At 36.7% G+C, this 21,101-nt stretch overlaps 1 protein-coding gene across 2 annotated transcripts; it reads right to left on the reverse strand.

Moving 5' to 3' along the window:
• Positions 1 to 9,401: 9,401 nt before the first annotated feature.
• On the reverse strand, positions 9,402 to 11,487 carry LOC120339874 (uncharacterized). Of its 2 annotated transcripts, none has more exons than XM_039408102.2 (5): positions 11,351 to 11,487; positions 10,941 to 11,100; positions 10,344 to 10,417; positions 10,063 to 10,158; positions 9,402 to 9,578 (listed from the first exon to the last, which is right to left on the reverse strand). In XM_039408102.2, the coding sequence occupies exons 1-5, from the start codon at positions 11,478 to 11,480 to the stop codon at positions 9,439 to 9,441; spliced, it is 600 nt and encodes a 199-aa protein (XP_039264036.1). In that variant the 5' UTR covers positions 11,481 to 11,487; the 3' UTR covers positions 9,402 to 9,438. The 2 variants fall into 2 exon arrangements, with proteins under 2 accessions (XP_039264036.1, XP_039264034.1); XM_039408100.2 differs by having other exon boundaries at positions 10,063 to 10,161.
• Positions 11,488 to 21,101: the final 9,614 nt, after the last annotated feature.

Consider the following 21,101-nt stretch of genomic DNA (forward strand, 5'->3'; position numbering starts at 1 on the left):
TTTTGCAAATAAGTAAACGTAAAAGCCTTCTAGCGAATATTTATATAGTTAATTAAGTTTGCGGCATCGTAGCAACTCAATAGCAGTAAAGCAGTTTGTACATATATATATATATATATGTGAAGAAATTGCCACAAAACGTTACACATTGTTTGCAGTCCAAGTTTTAACCTCGAGAATCGATTCCAATGTATCGGTATCGATTTCGAGAAGAATCGATTCTGTAATCGAATCCGGACTCTATTCCGCCATCCCTACTCGTGTGACGTCCGCTTCAATTTCGTACGTTTCGTACGAGAATTTGGAACTAGCGCACCATCGCCTGTGTTCGTGTTTCAAAAAGGTTTGTTTCAAAAGGAAAATGAATCTTATGGGAAACACCATGTGATTCCAATGAAGAAATAATATATAAGGCAAAATGAAGAATAGAAAACGGGCGCAGAGAATAACGATGATGATATCTTCAAAACTATTTTGGACGTTAAACCGGAACTCGTATATATTATATAGGAGAAGGTAATACCTAACGTGGACTCTATCCAATGAATTTAAATTCAAATACATTTAGGGGAAAGTGGGGAAGGTTGGGACACTTTTTTTCTTTTGCATATTTTGAGCCTTTAATTCTGCATATTCCCTTAAGTTGGCGGGACTAATGCATAGAGGGGTAAATGTAGTTTACATTCAGCGAATAGGAAATTTTCTTGCGACACACATCTTACTACTAAAATGCTTTGAAAAACGTCTGTCAAGTGTCCCACTGTACCCCACTTGTGGGGCACATTCGGACAGACCCTGGGGCCCCATGGGTTAGTCCGTCAAAATTCAACGAAGTATGCCCTTAAAAATAAGCAATTAATCAGCATAATCGTCTAAAGAACAGGGAGACTTCAAATTTGAAGCTTTAATATTTTTAAAATCAATGTTCAACTGAAATAGTTCAGATATCAGACAAAAAGTTTCGCAAACAAATTTGATTATTTCTTCCCTCGAATCTAAATCTGGAAATATTATTGATTCTCGAATATATTCCACATTGGGCCATGGGTCAAAAGAAACCATAATATTACACTTAATATACCGCATATCTAGGTCTCTAAGCACTTATTGTATCAAACAATGTCGAATTGTGCACTGTAGGGCAAGTCCCACTGTGCCCCGGTCCATTGTTCCTCATAGGCAACAAATATTTTCAGACTATCCCACAGCGAAATCTGGAAGGCACATCCACTCGCCAACGTTATGAATATTCTACAGTGGACTAAAGCTGAATAATATCAGACGGTGGTTTGTCATGTTGGAAAGTCCAATGTAGAAAAAAGAAAAAACTGGAACGGTGAAATTTTAGTTTCAACCTTCCAAAACCAATTTCACTTCATAGCTTGCGCCGCACTACCCTTCCGTTGTCCGTTCGCGGGGACGTTGTAACTCACCAAAGGGCGGATTGAAACATCGAACCGCGGACAGGATTGCGGATATAGTATCAGTGTGAGAGCTGATTTTCCACTGTGCCCCATGTCCCAACGTGCCCCACTTTCCCCTACACAACAGGAGTCCTATTGCCAAAACAAATGGCTGAAAAACAAAAGCTATATGTGGAAAAAACATTCGGTGATATGTAATGTATGTTGACGAAACATCTGATGAACGAGATGCATGAAGAGAAAACAAATGGCGAATGAGCTGTAGGTGTGCAAAACATATGGTTACATGTATGTATGTAGACAAAGCATCTGTTGAATTAGCTGTAGGCCTATGATATATGGGATTAATGTGAACAAAACATCTAATAAATGAGATGTAGATGTACAAGACTCACATGAAGAATGGGATCTAGGTGGACAAAATCCCTAATGCTGTGGTTCGTTAAACTTCCTTTCGTTAAACCCCCTCGTTCAATTTCTCCCTTCTTAAACTTTGGAACTTTCGATTTATGCTTCACTATACATAAAACTACTTTCATTTATTAAAACTTTAGATCCTTACCTAGTGTTATGCGCAAGTTGCAAAACCGTTATTGTACAGTTCAAGTATTTTCTAGTGTGGGCATATCTATTTTAGTAATAATATAGAACGCAAGAAAATCAGTAATACAACAGTAAATACAAAGCAAAATTCTTCCCCGAGAACGACAAACGTGACCCAGCATGCATATCAGTTTATCAGATATTTTTGGAGAAAGCACGTGGTGAAAGTGTCTATGTTTACATATATATAATATATATAGTAGGCCTATAGGCTCAATCTTTGAACAAACGATTGAGATAATTCGTATATTTTTGTTAGAAAGTCACATTTGTAAATAGATAATTACATCAAAAACATGACTTAATGTCTTTGCAGCGAATCCGCCAAAAATACATTGCCAAAAAATGCATATATATATAATATGATTATGATGATATAGATATATTATGATTATGTTTATGAAGTAATTCTTCAATTAGGTTACTCATGGCTCAAAAATAAAATACTAATAAAGCGTAGCTCAATTTTGCGAACAAGTTGAATACAATAAGTGTACATAAATGAATTAGAAATTAGGGCACGTTTGTAAATGTAGCGCATAGCCGCTTTTACATATCGTATGTCTGTTTCTGTGGAAAAATAGACAAATGCTTTTATACACATCTAACAGAAAGTTGAAATCTGTGATTTGTATGACTTGAGCCACCAATACAATACAACGAGTAAATTATTTGAATCGGTTCAGAAAAAAAAAATTCGAATTGCCGCAATCTTGTCAATTTTTTTTTATTGTAGCCATATTTCTTCAATGCAATTGTGACATATGACCATTTTTTCTGCAGTGAGTTATTGATAAACAAGTGTTTTGTTATTGAATAAAGTTTACAGCTTGTTGCATTTTATCCTGCCACAACCAATGGTGCAATCATTCTTTCGGTGGTTGATACTCACTTGATAAAGCATGACCTTCAAATTTAACCCGAAAAATCAACATACGCTCAACAGTAAGGCAACGAATTGACTTTATATCCATTAATAATGGTTACATTTTCTACAAATTTGCACAAAGGTTGAGAACCACTGCTCTAATGCATGTATTTATCTCCATTCAAATTCTTGAGATTTTTTTTCCAGAAATCGCATTTATAATAGTTTATAATAGTCTTCACAAACCTAAAAAAATTCTATATATATCTTCAAGTAATGTTTTTCTCAAGGGCATGGAATTTATCAAAATTTGTCGTCCGATAAAACCAACTTGTGATTCTGCTAATATGTCGAAATGCAACCAGCTAAATATATTTAGAGTATATTACGGACCATAAACCGCAGACTTTCGCTATATTTCTACACTCTCCGCCCATGGGTCAACAACACGTGACAAATTTCATTCTTATATATTTTCTTCTACTTATTGCGATCATAACTCCTATTTACTTGGAGCGAAATGCAATATAAAAAATGAAACACCTGTCGCAATTTTAAGAATGAAATGTTAACACCGCAACCCGGCAGACCGGAATAGCAAAAACAACTCTTTAATAGAATGAATGAGGCATATATTGAAAATCTGATTAATGATGGTATTGACAGCTTTGAAGCAAAGGGCGGCGACATTGTTGAATTGATCTGAAAGGTAGAGGCTTCGGCTGAGATATCAGAATATATGAAGGACAGAAATCTTGGCATATCAGCTAACCAAGAATAATGTTGCAATGGGGGCAACGAAACAAAAAAAAGTCTTATCAAAACATCGCAGTTGTCGTCCAAAAGTACCTCTGTGTCCCATCAAGATCCGCTGCATCAAAAAGAGCGTTTAGCTCAGCGGGGTTCACCGTATTTTTTGTGTGCGACTTTGTCTATTGTGACATATCATATATCCATGTTACTCAGTTTTGGTCTTCGTGTTCATAATATATTTGAACATCGCTCTCTTGTTAGATTTCATATGGTATTATTCAAGTGGGTATGTTTTCTCTAGTAAGCTATGTCGAGGAATTGAGAATCGGAATCGAAAATTTAGAAATCGGATAAGAATCGAATACGTGTAGGTAGTCATATTTATCATCCCTAATCCCTACAAGCGGACAGTGGCCGTACAGAGCGACGCAAGCAATGAGATGAAATTGGTTTTGGAGGGTTCAAACTGAAATTTCGCCATCTCAGTCTCATTCTGTTTTCTACTTTAGCCTTTCCAATAGGACAAACCACTTTTAGCTTTAATCCATTGTGAAATATTTACAACGTTGGCGAGTTTTGGTGAAGGCAGTGAACAGTTAAGTGATTGAAAAAATTGCACCATCGTTATTTGTTCTTCTTGAACAGCATTTAAAACCCGTATTTGAAGTTTATGACCATTTTAACAAAGAACTGTCATCGTCGAGAATGGAAGTTTCAGAACTCATTTTCAATTAGGCATAATCCAGAAGTAAAACAATGAATTTATTTCAGATTTATTATTAAGAATCTAAAATATTCAACAAGTAAGTCTACAATGCAAAATCTTCAGATACGCATGTCCACAACGTGGTTCTATGTTGCCAATGCAGAAAATTTGTTCAGGAAATTAAAAAAAAAAAAAAATCTGAAATACTTTGGTCGAACAACGAACATTGATTTTAAAGATATTAAATTTTCAAATTTGCAGTCCCACAGTTCTATGCTGATTCTTTGCTTATTTTTAAGGCATACATAGGGTGTGTCCGAGTGTGCCTCACAGATGGGGTGCAGTAGGACATTTGACAAATTTCATGAGTTTGTGATTCGATTTCTATATGCTTATGTCGGATTTGCTTGATCGGCTGTGAATTATTTCGTAACAAGTTACTTTGTCGACTCGTGTGACTTCCGCTTCAATTTCGTACGTTACGCCTCGGCGGAATCCAAAGATTTGATCTTGACAGTTCATTATTATGGATATATAATTAACGCCAACAAGCCTTGCGTTGGGCAGAACCTCGGAGAATTTGGAACTAGCGCACCATCGCCTGCCTCGTGTTGCACTACTAAATCGTTTTGAAGTATTAGTCACCCAATATAAAACCCGATAGTAGTCCTTTGTTTGAAAACAGCCGGGCGTTAAAAGCGAATAATTGCTGCAAGAGAATACAACTAAATCATCCCTAATTTCAAAGAGGTTTCCAGAAGAAAATGAATCTTATTGGAAACACCATATGTGATTCCAATAAAAAAATGAAGAGAATACAAATGGCGAATGAGCTGTAGGTGTGCAAAACATATGGCTACATGTGTGTGTGTGTGTGTGTGTGTGTGTGCGTGCGTGCGTGCGTGTGTGTGTGTGTGTATGTATGTATGTATGTAGACAAAGCATCTGTTGAATCAGATGTATGATAAATGGGATTATTATTAACAAAACATCTGATAAATGAGATGTAGGTGTATGAGACCCACATGAAGAATGGGATCTAGGTTGACAAAATCCTTAATGCTGTGGTTCGTTAAATTTCCTTCCGTTAAATTTCTCCCTTCTCAAATTTTGGAACTTTCAATTTATTGTTCACTATACATAAAACCTACTTTTATTTATTAAAACTTTATATCCTTACCTAGTGTTATGCGCAAGTTGCAAAACCGTTAATGTACAGTTTAAGTATTTTCTAGTGTGGGCATATCTATTTTAGTAATAATATAGAACGCAAGAAAATCAGTAATACAACAGTGAATACAAAGCAAAATTCTTCCCCGAGAACGACAAACGTGACCCATGTGAATCAGATATTTTTGGACAAAGCACGTGCACGGTGAAAGTGTCTATCTTTACATATATATATAGTATATATAGGCTCAATTTTTGAACAAACGATTAAGATAATTCGTATATTTTGTTAGAAAGTCACATTTGTGAATAGACTAATAATTACATCGAAAACATGACGTCATGTCTTTGCAGCGAATCCGATGTCGTAATCCGTATGATTAGGATGATTTTAGAAATTATTTTTATGAAGTAATTCTTTAATTAGGTTAATATTATAATCACAAATCAAACTAACGTAAGAATGGCTCAAAAATATTATTTATCATAAAAAATAGCATAAATAAGTGAGAGCAATCGATGCTCGAAATAAATTAACAAATATCTTGGCAATTGAAATATTTGGTATTACAGTTACATAGAGAATCGTGAAAGACAATCCAACAAAATACAATTATATATATATTCTTTGGTGATAGATATTACTTGGAAACACTTGTTGTGGGTTAAGAAATACGTTTCCTCACAGTTTACCTCCGTCATCTTTTTTTTTGTACTCTCATTGCATGTTGAATTGTTTTCTTTGACTGATTTGATTACTTGTATGGTTAGCAGGCCTGGTGCTGTCGTCGAAGAACAACCAAATCCGTCTGAGTTGGTACTCCAGACCCAGCTTAAAAAACTAGATCGCCTGGCGCTAAGTCAGCTCTGCGGTTCGTCACTGCTGTCACATGACCAACGCTGAAAAATAGAGAAGTGTTCTTACTAAATTAAGGCACAGAACGTCTCTCCAAATGAGTTACTTGACGCGAGCTTAGGGTACGAAGTTTAGATAAAAAGCACGACCCATTTTATCGGCTTGGTCCTGTCTGCACAAGACAATCCATTCTCCTTGTACCGATCACATGACGCCATTCCCATATTGGCACCGTCTTGACGTTTATAATTACAACATTGAAATTCCGCGATTTTAACAAACATGAATTTCCACATCGGGAAAGGGTTATTCCTAGTTGGAATAATTTAAATATAACTCAAAAATGTTCTGCCAATAATTACAAATATCTGCAAATGATTTAGTGTACGCTAAAATTGTTCTGCGGGCACAAGAAATGTGTCGGCGGGACGCGGTTTGAATCACCCTGGTCTACAACATCACCTCATTAATCTATCGTTTTTAAAGATATTGGGCACACGGCGGGGGGTCTTTCGGTCCACATATAATTCTGAAATAAGCAAAATGACAAGAGGCAAAACTGGGGGCCTATTCAGGCCGCTCATAAGAACGGAATGGACGAAAAGCGGAGTTTTAGAGACCGTGCCTCGGACCGAACATTTTTTTCTGCGGCTTCGAAGCCAGGCATTACCCTCATACACTACGGATAGTGGTGGGAGCTAAGGCAGCTTGTCAGTACCACGTAATGGATAACTTGCAAATAGAGCCGTTTTTATTGGTAGATCCATTTAGTCATCCCCGCGTTTTGAGTTTTGGAGCTTGTTAATTTTGTTACTTTCCCTTTCAAATGCGCTAGATTGTTTCTTTTCCAAATACCCTCAGTTGGCGGTACGTTTATTATGTCCAGGCGTGTTTTTAGTTTATATAAAGCTGCTTCATGGGCGTCACGTAGGATTAGTGGACGTTGGGGTATTAGATATATATGTGTAGATTGAATGGGAAAAGTAGGATTATTCATACCGTGTTCAGATGAAGTTAACGGGTAAAGGCCGGTATACACGGCAGTAGTAATACTCACCGCACAGCGACTCTCCGCACTGTGCAGTGTGCACGGAACCACAGTTCTGCGCAGTGTACTGTGACGTGAGGTCAGGCGGGAAACGGACTTGTCCTTCGTCTTTTGTATTATTTCTGTTTTGGATATTTTGGGGATCGTTGCAAGATTAATTTTATTAAAATGGGTATCGTATCGCGAAGAAGAATAAGTCGTTTTCGGTCACGGCGCTACAAGCAGTACTTGTACCGACATCAGCTGAAGTTATTGTTTGTGGTTCTCTGTATTAGATTAAAAGAGGATGAGCGCTGTGTCGGCAAGAGATTGTGGATGCACCCAATACTTTGCAGACGAAAGGAACATGGTAATTTTTTTTCACAATACACTAAATGCATACGTCTCAGTCTCACGAAGCCTATACTCACCTTCTTTGCCTCTAATTTCAGGAGAATACTACAGATTGGTTAGGGAGATGAGAATGGAAAGAGAAGCCTATTTTAAACAGTACTTCCACATGACACCATCTACATTTGACCGTCTTTTGAATATGATAGAGAGCAAGATTGTGAAACAAACTACAAATATGCGTGAACCAATTCCGCCTGAGGAACGACTTGCAGTCACTTTGAGGTATTTTGAAATAGGGTTTTAACCCACAGTATGAGTGAAATCGTGATTGATTGATTAAAATATAAATGAACAGTACCTAACGTTAGTCTACATATGGTAGTTTATCGCTAAATACAACATTATATATTTTTCAGATATTTGGTGACGGGGGATTCATATCAGACCATCGGGTTCTCTTACAGGATTCATAAAACGACCATATCGCGAATTATTCCAGAAACCTGCGCTGCAATATGGGATTCCCTGCAGCCTGTGTTCATGGCAGTCCCAAGTGAAAATCAGTGGAAGATTATTGCAAACGATTTTAAACAATTATGGCAATTTCCAAACTGTGTTGGAAGTATTGATGGGAAACATGTTGTCATACAAGCTCCTGCAAACAGTGGTTCATCATTTTTCAACTATAAAAAAACTTTCAGTCTGGTACTGCTTGCAGTTTCAGACGCAAAGTACAGATTTATTTACGTGGATGTTGGAGCGTATGGACGGCAGAGTGATGGGAATGTTTTGGCTTCATCATCTTTTGGAAAAAAACTCCTGGATGGTTCATTAGACCTGCCAAAAAGCACCATATTGGAAGGGATGATGGAGCCACTACCACACGTTTTTCTTGGTGACGAGGCTTTTCCCTTAAAAACCAATTTGATGCGTCCTTTTCCAGGTACCGGATTATCAAGAAGGTCCCGTATTTTCAACTATCGCCTCTCGAGAGCTCGCAGGGTTGTGGAGAATGCCTTTGGCATTATGGTATCTCGATTCAGAATTTTCCGCAGGCCTATATGCGTATCACCAGCCAGAACAGACCATATCATTAAAGCATGCACAGTCCTTCACAACTTTCTTAGATATGATTCTAATTATTTTGAGGCGGATTTCGTAGATCACGAGGTCAGTGAAGGTGCAGTGCAGTGGAAGGCCGAAGAAAATTCAGCAATGTTAAATATCAGGAAGATTGGAAGGCCGAGTGCGAAGGAGGCAGTAAAAGTTAGAGAACAATTCAGCGAATATTTTGTTAGTGAGAAAGGGGCACTGCCATGGCAGGATAAATATGTGTTCTCGAGTGGTCGAAATATGATCTAAATGCACTATCCCCCCTATCATTTTTTGGTTTTATTGCTTCGTTTCACCTTTTCTGAATAAAAAAAATTTTGCTTCCGACTTGGTTAGCGGAATCTTTCATCTTGTTTTTATATATGTTGCCGCAGTGGAGATAATAGCAACTACGAGGGTAAATCACCAGACTGGTTGACATTTTAGGTACACTATTGGGTTAGCACTTACAGGGATGTACACTTACAGGGATGTACGAAAGCTACTGAGCAATGATATCTAGTTGGCAAGATTTAAAACAAAAAAAATATTCAGGAAAATTTATATTTAAGTAATATCAATAGTTTATTCAATAGAGTATTTAATTTCATTAATGAGATTCATGACTCCAACTTTGAACCTCCATCTTTTTTCCACACTCATCGTCTTAACCTCGTGAGCCATGCTCAACAAGAAGAGTTCATCAGGATCTTCCTGTATTTTCTCTAAAAACAAGAAACATTTATATATATATATAATTTTGGTTTGATACGTACCAGTAAGTAGATATTTTTTTGAGTGATCTGAAGCATAAATATTTCACCAAAAATTATTTACACAAATGAGAAAGTCAACAATTTAAACTAAAATAATGTAGGTGTCATGGTACTCGTGTAGTACGTGAATCAAGATGCCAGACATCGGAACATAGTATGTGTACCAGGTTAAGGTTCAACCCTAATTTCAGATACAAATACTACAGAAGGCACTTGGCTAGAATTCAAATTCTTAACAGAACTAAAATAAGGGAAATTGGAATAAAATTATGTCCCAACCTGATACACACACTACGTTCAAAGCGTCCGCCATCTTGGTTAACATCGTACGGGAGCGCCAATTTTTTTGAAATAGCGACTCAAGATGGTTTCCAGGCATCCAAGTTATGAACCGCGATTCACTTTATAAGAATCACTGCTCGACTTGACTTACCTGATGACTGCTGCCATTTTTCTAACACAGCACTGAGGTCATCCCGGCTGCTTTTACGCTTTTTTGCCACAGGTGGTTGAAATTGGTCTGTTTCATCTGCTAAAAAAAGAATGGCATATTCGATCATATAATAGTATAGAATTCAAAAGCATTTTTTCAGAAAAGCGAATACAACTTATTTATTGCAACAGTGCATGATATTAGGGTATTTCATAATACAGTATTATACGTCTGACAATTAAAATTTATAAAATATTTTAAAATCATATTTTGGTGCTTACCTGATACCGCTTCCAATGTAACATCAACATCACTCGAAGATGGTGTATCCGGCATTGGCAGGTTTGATGTTGTACTGTAAATGTTTGTGCAGAAAGACGTTATCTTGTACTTACATTACAGTGCCTAATTTTGGTCACTTTATACAAAAGAATGTTCTGAGCTACCTAAGTACTGATGCCTAAATTACACAGACATACTGTATAATAAGTTTAGGATTCTGAACATAGCTATGAGAAAGAACACAGATGTTAAATATCTATAAAATGTCCAAATCTATTCAACATCAATTTTGTTCGAAATATGTTCAACTATAATTTTTTACATTTCCTGATTCTTTGCCTCATATTTTTTAATATGAAATCTAATTTGGAAATTGATAAAGATACCATACTCAAAAATAAAATTTTTGTATAAACTTCGAATAGTACATTATTTAGTGTTGGAACCCTGAAAGTTACCTTTATGCATATCCTGGTCAACTACAAAACACGATTCTGGTCTAAACTAACAGCCTTTCCTTGGTAAAAGCTTTATTATCAAAAGATACACTGACAATATGTAGAAAATGCAGGCTCCTTCCTTGTTCAAACACCCACCTCCTCATGGCTGTAAACGGTTCAAGGAACTCTAAGGATCTCATAAGGCTCCACTCAACCCGATGACTTGCCGCCGCACCAGATTTCAATTCTGCCCTTTTCTTCTTTTCCCTCCTATATTTATCTCGAAGGTTTTTCCACTTATTCTCGCATTCTTGCCCTTTACAGAATATGAAGAGGAAACTAGCTAGTTCTTTTAGCAAAACATAGCACTTTCTTTAAAGGCGATTCAACTAAATTAACCAATACCGATACCTCGTAATCTAGTCATCATTTAGCTTATTTACATCGATTAGGCTACTATCATTTTCAGCAGTATAAAACAATTCATTTGCTGCAAAATTGGACTAGTTCCTGACAAGCCATAGGCCAAGTCTAAAAAAATTAACTACACTAATCAGACTACTTACATGGCATACCCATCTCTCGAGCTATCTCTGCCCAAGCATTGCCTTTGAAATCCTTTCGGCGGTACGAGTCCTGTGTGGTATTATACAGGCAAGGATATTCCTCAACTAGAGCAATGAGTTTTTCCTCCATATTAAATTAAAACTGAGTACCGCACCTATTCAATTGCTGAAAAAAATCCAAATTGGTGAAAGCTCGATGATTTGAATACCAGTAGTCTAACGATATTGTCAGATTGTAGTAAACCATAAGAACACACTACCCAGCACAAAATTAATTACCATGGGCGGATAGGTACCGTACCGTTACCGGTACCGTACCATGTCCGAACCCGCAGGTACTACTACTATCTGCAGATGATAATGATACAAATCGCTCTAGTAATTCTGAACTTCTACACTCTGAAGCCTATAGTTATAAAAGCCAACTCGAAAACCAGGAAAATAGTTCAAAACTTTCACTTATCACATGAAAAACAACCAGTTTCCCTTCGGAAACCACTAAGACGAGCGGAGCAAGACTGTCAGTACGGCGAACTGCGTTCAGAAAACGCTACTCGAGCGTTCGCCAACGTAGATAAACTCAGCGCAGACCACCGCAGACGAATAAAATAAAACAAACAAAGAAAATACGGTGCGGTGAGTTTGCACACTGTCGTGTATACCGGCCTTAAGGATCAAGCACTGAGAGTTCAGTTTGGGTTAATGGTAAGGATTACACACGAGGAGTTCACTTAGGGTCATAGGCTCAGCGGGAGGTATTAGAAATGCGATGCAATTAGATTTTGATTTCAATGTGATGGCAATTGATAATAAGCAGTAGGCTTGCACGTAATTGACAAAAATCAATTCCGTAATTACGGCCAAATCGATTACGTAATGACCCCGTAATTGCGATATTTTTTTCACACATTCAAACCTATCATAACAACAAATTTAATCCACTTCTATTCCGAATGGGACATCGAAGTTTGGTTTTCATATTCCCGGCAGTACTACACGTCGGCGACAGATGTTAAAGACAAATATCAAGGAGTGAATTTGAAATAATTTTATTCTGATTTTTATCTTTTGTATTAGCTTTGATTTTTCTTTATCAACTTTATCACCAAATTCGATCAATTTTGTAATATATTTATGAAACGATAGTTGACTTTTTTTAAATCGTATTAACGTATTAATACGACTTTCGTATTAAATAAAAATTACGGGTTGCTAATTTATTAATCAACTATAAGCGTATTCTCTCATTTGATTATACTTTCGCTTGCCTCGCGACGAATACTTGTTATTTCACCGTTTTTTACAATATCCGACTTTACTACTTGGTAACATTTTATAATAAATATTGATGCCGACTTATTGACGATATTCCGATTTCCATGCTTCATTTTACATTGAATCATTTCGCGGCCTAAATGTTATAACATTATTTGCGATAAATTTAGATCAAATATTAATTATTTGCGCATAATTTAAAATACCGTACTTATATGACATGCCTTCTCCGAAAATACAAAGTTATATCGCAAAACAATGCATTTTGTGACATTTATTTTGCACTCATGAAAATATTAATTTATTTTTCTAACTCAAGTCGACAATCCTATTTGCCAAGATTGACACAAGTTTGGTCGAGTGCCGGTGGTATTCGAGTCGACGATAAATCAAAATCAGTTGCCGCATTTGGTAAAGACAGGTAATCATAATTGGCCGACATATTTCAAGGCATTGTGAAAAACATAATGAGCAATGCCAAGTCCGGACAGATATATAACGATAAAATCGGTAACAGAACATCAAGATTTTGTAATAGAAAATGGATCTGGGCGCAGAATAAACACGGGAAATCGCGTCGTATTGTTGTTTCTCTGCCTTCTCAATCGCTTTACCGATGCCGAAAAGACTAAGTTGCGTTGGTTCATTACGCAATTTCTCTTCCGTCTTTATATTGCTGTTTGATAAGCGCGACATTAATTATCACGGCAATTACAAATAGACCGTGTTTTATAAGTTGATCTCTTACATTCTTTAGTCATTTCACCCGAAGAAGTTGAAACCAGGTGGCGTCCATCGGTCTCAACACAATTCTATCCCTTATCTACGGTTGATATGAACATTGGCCATGCTAGATAAGTTGATAGTACGTTAGTAAATGACGCGTTATGCCTTCCCCATCTGCGTAAAAGAGAGAGAAAAACGGCTGCGAATACCGGAACTCTAACTTCTTCTACTTAAACTTTTTTTACAATCGACGGAATTGACTGCTTTGAAGTAAGCTCATTTCAATCGCGAAAGCGCTCGTCCAATAATTACGACTTTACGTAATTCGTAACTTCGCTTCCGTAACTCGAAATAATTCCGTAATAGACCTTATTCATTAAAAACCCATCCTACGCGCAAAAAAAAAAGTGATGTAAAAAAATATTTTTTAACATTAGCTCTTAAGGGGAATGTGATCACCAGAGCAGAAATTTGCATTTTATGTAATTTTCTAGATATCTTTCATTGTATACGTGAGCAGTTTTGAGGATAGAATATTTTTTACTTATTTTTTGAATTTTTTATTATGATAAACATGGTCAAGATTTTTAATAATCGTTCATTGAAATTTTAATGAGCGCTGTGTTTCCGATGACGTCATTCTCACTAGACCATGAGATTCTGCCAACGCGCCGTGCTCTGTGGGATATGTGCTCCAACTGCTTGTGATAACAGAATACTGGAATACCGGTACCGGGACCACAACTGGCGTTCAACGAAAGACCTATTTTGGTTTTAATTGGATGTTCTGGTACATTTCTGGTACACCTTTCAAAATCCAATGGCCTAACTCAGTTCATATGTTGACGGTACCTACCATGTAGGCTACGGTACCTATCCCCAAATTGGTGATGTTCAGGGCTGGATTTAGACCATGAGAGGCCCCTTCATATTTTTGAGCTCAGAATTTCTCTCTAAACAACACCACATTTAATTGCTTAAAATTTAAAAAGAGAAAAGCATTAAACTTTTCATTCCCCTCATTCATGGGTGTGAATTTTTAATTAAAAGAATGATAATTTACTTGAGGCAGTTTTGCTTTCAATTTCTTTGATCAAACAACCGCTACAGTCATACTTTAACATAGAAACTTCCAGCAGAATGCGCATAATGATAATTTCCCTTATTATGATGCAAACGACGCAATAATGGCTGTTTACAATGTGGTTGAAACCTGTTGTATACAGAATTTTCTACTCTGAAAAGCTTGATATATATATATATATACTTTTTGTAGGGTTTAAACTTGTCAAGTTTTCAAAAGAATTACAAACTTTGAAACCGAATTTCGAGGCTCTAGGTTTCAGCCTGCCTAGCCTATTGGTAGATCCAGCCCTGGTGATGGTCCCTACAGCGAATTTCTGGCCCTAATCACTCAGCAGATTGAAATAAATGGTTTTCAGCATTTATTAGCAAAGATAGGTATTTTAATTAAACATATAGTTCCACTTAAAGCCTGTATAATGATATTATAAATATATGTCCCATTATTACTGCATTGTGAGAAGGCTTTCCCCACTATCAAGTCTATAAGGTTTTAGCGTCTTCCAATGTCTCAGATGAAAACTTCAGTCTTCATTTCGCATATTCTTTCAATTAATGCCATTCGCATTTGAAGCTTGACTGATTCCAATGTACCTTTTCCATTGTTGTTTAATGTAATATCCTAAACGTGACTTCAAAATTTTTTTCTCCCTTCAATCATCACATGTTTGAATACCCGAGCTGACTTCTACTGATTTGTTATTAATTTACAATTTTTTTTTATAAATTAACTGTCGTACTTGCTAAGTGTCCACTAAGTGAAAATCTACAAAAAAAGCAGTGTTTAATAATGGACTACATTTTTAACCGAATCCAAAAATATTCCGTAACTTGGCCAACCCTTCCTCCGAGGAGTTTTTGTTAAAACATCTTAATTAACTGTTAATATTGATAGCAAACATGGGGGGCAGGGGGGAGCTGACTGTGATGGTCTTATCGCTCCCCAGTCTATACCGAACAACTGTGTGTTTTGTATATGATTTTTATTGATTCAATTCTGGTTGACAAAATAAATCACCCTCTCGTATTCAGTCATGTTTTTTAACCTAGTTACGAGACCGGTATTGTACCATTATAGGTTGGAGATATTCATCTTTTTTGTATACCGGTACCGTACAACTTGCCCTGCCTATTGGCAGGATGGCCAACATTTTTGTTCGTAGGCCTATTTCAGTATTTACTAAATAATTTAGTTTTCACCTCTTGCAGCCTTGGTACGGTACCGGTAGTTTAAATAACACGTCAGCATGCCTTTAGTAAATGATTGCTAGCTGTACAGGTATAAATGCGTAAAACCAGTAAACAAACGTGATAGAAATGGTACGGGTTATAGATTGTCAATGTTAAACGCTTCCAGTACCGGGACGGACACGGACCCAAAGCGACATTTGCAGCGCATATCCCACAGAGCACGGCGCGTTGGCAGAATCTCATGGTCTAGTGAGAATGACGTCATCGGAAACACCGCGCTCATTAAAATTCTAATGAACGATACATCACTTTTATTTTTTGCGCGTAGGATGGGTTTTTAATGAATAAGGTCTATTCCGTAAATCCCTAAATTACGTAGCTAAGCAGTGAACGGTCCGTTTCAGAGACCAACACTTTTACAGGTAACGTTAGACATAATTTCTCTCCAGTGGCATATGGAACTGCGACAAAGTGGTTGGTATTTACCGTCAAACAATGAAAAAAAAACTGTAAGCCAGGCTAGATTAATATGTTATAAAACCAACGTTCGGACTTGAGATTGGGATAGAAATAAAACCACATTGCGAGTGTCATTGAGTTTCCTAACTCTAAGAATCAAGCTCTGGTTATAGCCTTTTTGGGCCCAGCCTTGTTTTCAGACATAAAGTTTATTTTTTTTTGTGATAATTCATATTTGGGTCATTGCCCATCATTTCTACATGAGTGTGAGGTTTGCAACCTTGAGCAATTTTATTTACGGCTTGATATTTGTATTAGTGTTTTTCGTCAAATCTGTGCACCATAATGGCGCACAACCTGAACCCTAAGCTGTTACAATACTGTGTTAAGGTTGTGCGCCATCTTGGTGCACAAACTACGGAAGCACCAAATTTACTAGAAAATAAAATCAATAACCTTTAGGTATTTGTCGAACACAGCTTTGGGTCGCTGTTGAAACATACGTGTAAAATAAAGAGTACCATTTCAAAATACCCGCTTTAGTTGCAATTAACAATACAAGCCTGCTAATGCAGTCGGCAGTGGTTCAAGTGGATATACACCCGGTGGAGAACAGTCAATTATTTGTTATCAAGGCTTGTTATGCAGCGGGATGATCACGACGATGAAGTGAAAGATAATGCTATCACGAGAACAAGAATGAAATTTTTTTATAGTATATATATATATCCCTGGGAAAGAATGTAGTTCATTCTTATGTTCTATGCCAATGCTTTTCAAACTACCAAAGACTCTCAACACTTTTGCTTCTTCTATTCTATAAAAATACATTGTTATTATATATTCGCATTTCCATCTTTTTGTTCGTGCCCCCAGATAACTGATCAGTGGCCTCCAAGGAGGCCGGGGTCCCCCTTTAAGAAACCCTGCCATAAACTAAAAGAGGCGACCGTGCTTCTTTTGCCTGTTGTAATGCTGTCCCTCAAATTCAGCTACAACAAAAAATTCACGAAAACGGGTTTTAGATTTTATGATTTCATTAATATTCTCGACAATGAATGATATACGGGTGGTAAAATGCCAAGTTATTCCAACAACATGATCATGTTTTGCAACTTACAACCAATATTTTGTATGTAACTTTGTTTAACAGAGTCCCAAGAGATTTAACTACAAATATCAAAATGTGAGGCCAAAAATGTTACACTACAACATAGTCAAATGTGATGTATTTACGATAGATAACAGGTTTACCAAAAAGCATTACATGAAAAATGATAAAATAAAGATCAATTTAGCAATATCTACTTAGGACTTGGTGATATGCATCTGTTGTTGATTTTATGTGTTTGTTTCGGAAGTTTAATGACAGAATTAATTGTGGTTGTTGCGGATGTTTCAAAAAAGGTTGAATGGAAAAAACTTTTCGCAAAATGTCAAGGTTTGAGAGTAGTAGAGAAGTAGCAAAAACACTTCCACGTTTTCTTCATTTGATAACCACGCCACAGAACTTCTCAGATAAATATACGCAGCAATTGCGAGAGGCAGAAATGCCAAGATGGGATTTCATCGCATTGCAAACCAGTATTATCTTAGTTATATTCGCGCATTCCCATCTGAACAGTAAGTAAGGCGTAACTTTCAGTAATATGCAATCAAATAATTTTATTGTAGAATATATATATATATATTTAAAAACATTTCGTCACGCCAACCGCAGTCCGAAATTTTTTGTCTCTGGTTGAGCTTAGATACCAATTGGCACTCATGTAAACTGGTAAGAGGGACGCGATGGAGCAGATAATATGAGTATTCATCCCCCAGCTGTCATTGGAGTGGGTACGTACTGCTGTTTTTATTGCAGATGATACTGATCTTTCTTTATTAAAGATTTACTGGCATCAACGATTTAAGGATGTCAAGTGATGGATATAAATAAACCAGTTGAAAACCAATACGCAATATTACAAAACATACTTCCAACACGCGGTTTGGATGAATGAAAAAGCTGAAACTAGTATTCTTTAGAGTTTAAAACAGCATACCAATTCTATTCAATGAAATCATACACAAAAGCTCGTATAAAACTTATAGCTCAATGAACAAGTGGAATTGGATGCATGTGCGCAAAAAATGTGCGCGTTACTACGTACAACCGAAGCACGCAGGAGAATTTGTGTGATGTACTATTGATCAAAATGTTTGACTCAACTATGTTGGCATAACAGGTGTACATCTTGGTTTCGCATACCTTCTATCTCCACAAGGATATATTAATTTGGCCAAAGTCAATGCTGCACCTGAAAGGTTCCGGTTCTTCCAAAAGAAACACGTTACACATCGTTAGATACCAGTGGATGGTTTTTCATGGCCTTGTTCGGCGTGAAAGACGAGGTCGAATGTACCCATACATTTCAACTAATAAAATATTCTCCTAAGTAACTCCTTAAGTAACTCTCTAAGCTCAACACAAATGTAGTTTGAAGAGCGCAAAATGCTGTCGATGGATCTTGGCTTATATTAGCGAAATAAACTACCATTTATTCTACTAAATTTGAATTTCTGACATCGTAAGGAGATTCAATGTTACTAGGTATTCAAAACTAACCCATGTAGTTATGAAATAAATGTTTTTAACAAAAAATGTGCTCCCGAAGTATTCGTACCAAGATGGTGCACAACCTGAACATTGTATTTGTACCAGGTTAGGGTTCTGGATGTTCGTCATCTTGGTACGAATACTTAAAATCCACTTTGAAAAAAGTGCTCAACATTATATACTCCACACCCACCTGGGTATCATTATTTATGTCAACGACATTATATCTAAACAATAAAAAAAACTTTATGTCCCAAAACAATGTTAAGGCCCGATTCTGCGGACTATTGTGACAGAACAAGCGCGTTACTGAATATATAATATGAATCGTTAAAAATTCCATTGCTGAAGGCTTGGGTTTTCACGAACGTCGATTCGCCGATAAGGTTTTATAAAAACGGAGATTTGACAAAGTACATAAAAGACTCCATCGGAAGCTTTTTAAATATTGGAAGCAACTGACCACTTGGCTTAAGCATAGCCATCCTGAGTAGACAATAGTATATTATTTCAGTTAGGCACATCCAGAACGTCCGCGGTAAATGCATTTCGACGGAAAATATTGTTCATCGGATTGTAGTCCAATCTTAAACAACTATTATACTTACTGTATAAACGTTATTTCATAAAAACGTATTTGCTCTGAAAATATATAGACCATAGCTGATATATTCAACGCAAATGCAGCACTTAGCTCGACCCAGTTACCCCGAGTATGGTCTATTAAAAACGGGTGTTGGCTGGCGTCACACCGTGTGGGCTAGCGTCACAGGGGTGTCGGCTGGCGTTCTGGCAAAGTTAGACGGTAAGTTAAGGCGTCTCAAACGTCCACGAACTAATAAATTACATAAAAGTATTTAAGGAATAACGTATATACAGTGAGTATAATAGTTGTTTAACCCGTAGACCGCAGTGTGAGTGTGGGCTTAGCTAGTGTTGGCTAGGGTAGCTCTGGTCTAATTTACCAGTCAAATTAATGGGCATAGTAGTGAGAGCAGCCTGGGCGATGCTTTATTTATATGATTTATAAGTTTTTTCAATGATATTTTAAAAATTAGAAATATTCGTTAAATAGAAAGTGGAAACCCATGCATCACACCATTTCAATTTACCGTGGCCATTGTGTTTCCATTCACGCAGTTCGACTTATTAAGAGACGACGTCACTTAGACTTAGAGAATTCATAATATTATGTTATGTTCATCGCAATCCCCCAGGTCGCGTATTATTACAATAAACGTGGGAAAGAACAATTTCTTTGTTACATTTCAGCATATCGAGTTACTTATTGTTCTTCATGAGACCATAACAGTTTTTTCCTATCCGTGGCGACAATATACCGTAGGTTATTTATGTAATTTATAGTGGAAGTACGTGTTGTTAAAATCAAAATTGTTGCGAATTGGTATTGATTTGCTATGGTATTTTTATGTATATATATATAATATGTTTGTTCAAATCTAGGTCACGAGCCCTGGAAGAAGGTTAGCCAAGTAGAAGCTGGAGCTCTAAGAGGTATGCACGTTGCATAAGAAATGAAAAGAGATAATATGGTTGAAGCGAGATTTGGCAACAAGTAATAAAAGCATTTGCTGAGAAACAGTATAATGAAAAAGTACAATTCAAATTGACAGTGTGTTTTCATCTAAAAACGAGCGAATGACCATCGTAATAACGATCTTTTCGCATGATTGGATTTTCCAACACGGTTCTATCCGTTGACAAACTTGATCGAGCAACGCAATTGTAATACATTATCACTTGTAAACATTAATTTGATGTTGCGCTAACCCATAAAAATGAAATTCCATTTAAGGATTTATCAACAACTCCATCGCGGGGTGGGTAGATGTAGATGAAATATCATGGTGCACCGACCCTAATCTTATCATATACTTTCTTCTTGTCTTAGAATTAGATTCGACGTTGAAACGCTTTTAAAAAACAGTGCCAAGAAAACGGATTCTGTTCGTATGGATTGACGCAAGAATCCTTATACTTATACCTGAATATTTGAGAGGCAATGGCTTGCAACTATTTTACACGGCGATATCAACTTTCGTTTGCCCTGCCTAAAATACGATTACATTTTTCTTAACTCCAAAGTTTATGCGGCGTGAATACAGCACACGCGGAAAAGAATATTTTTTAATTGTACCACATCACATAGCAATTAGAAGAGACATTCAAAATATTTATTTATTCAAAGATTTATTTATTCAAAAGATTCATTTATTAATAAATCTTTTTTTAATCCCCTACAACCTATTTTACCTTAGCCCAGGGGTCGGCAACCTACAGCCCGCGGGCCGCATCCGGCCCGCGACGCTTCACTAATCTATAGTAACAAAACGTCCGTTTTGACGAATATATTCTTTAGACTAAATTATATTATAACCTAACAATCATATAATTCCC

Source organism: Styela clava, chromosome 13 (genome assembly GCF_964204865.1).
Source record: "Styela clava chromosome 13, kaStyClav1.hap1.2, whole genome shotgun sequence".
Classification (NCBI taxonomy): Eukaryota; Metazoa; Chordata; class Ascidiacea; order Stolidobranchia; family Styelidae; genus Styela; species Styela clava.

Bases quoted from the DNA above. Each gene is read 5' to 3' on its own strand.
- LOC120339874 (XM_039408100.2), bottom strand. From the start codon at position 11,480: ATGGAGGAAAAACTCATTGCTCTAGTTGAGGAATATCCTTGCCTGTAT. The intron at 11,101-11,350 runs GTAAGTAGTCTG...TATTCTGTAAAG, and splicing joins TCGAGAGATGGGTATGCCAT to GGCAAGAATGCGAGAATAAG. The intron at 10,162-10,343 runs GTAAGCACCAAA...TTCTTTTTTTAG, and splicing joins TACATTGGAAGCGGTATCAG to CAGATGAAACAGACCAATTT.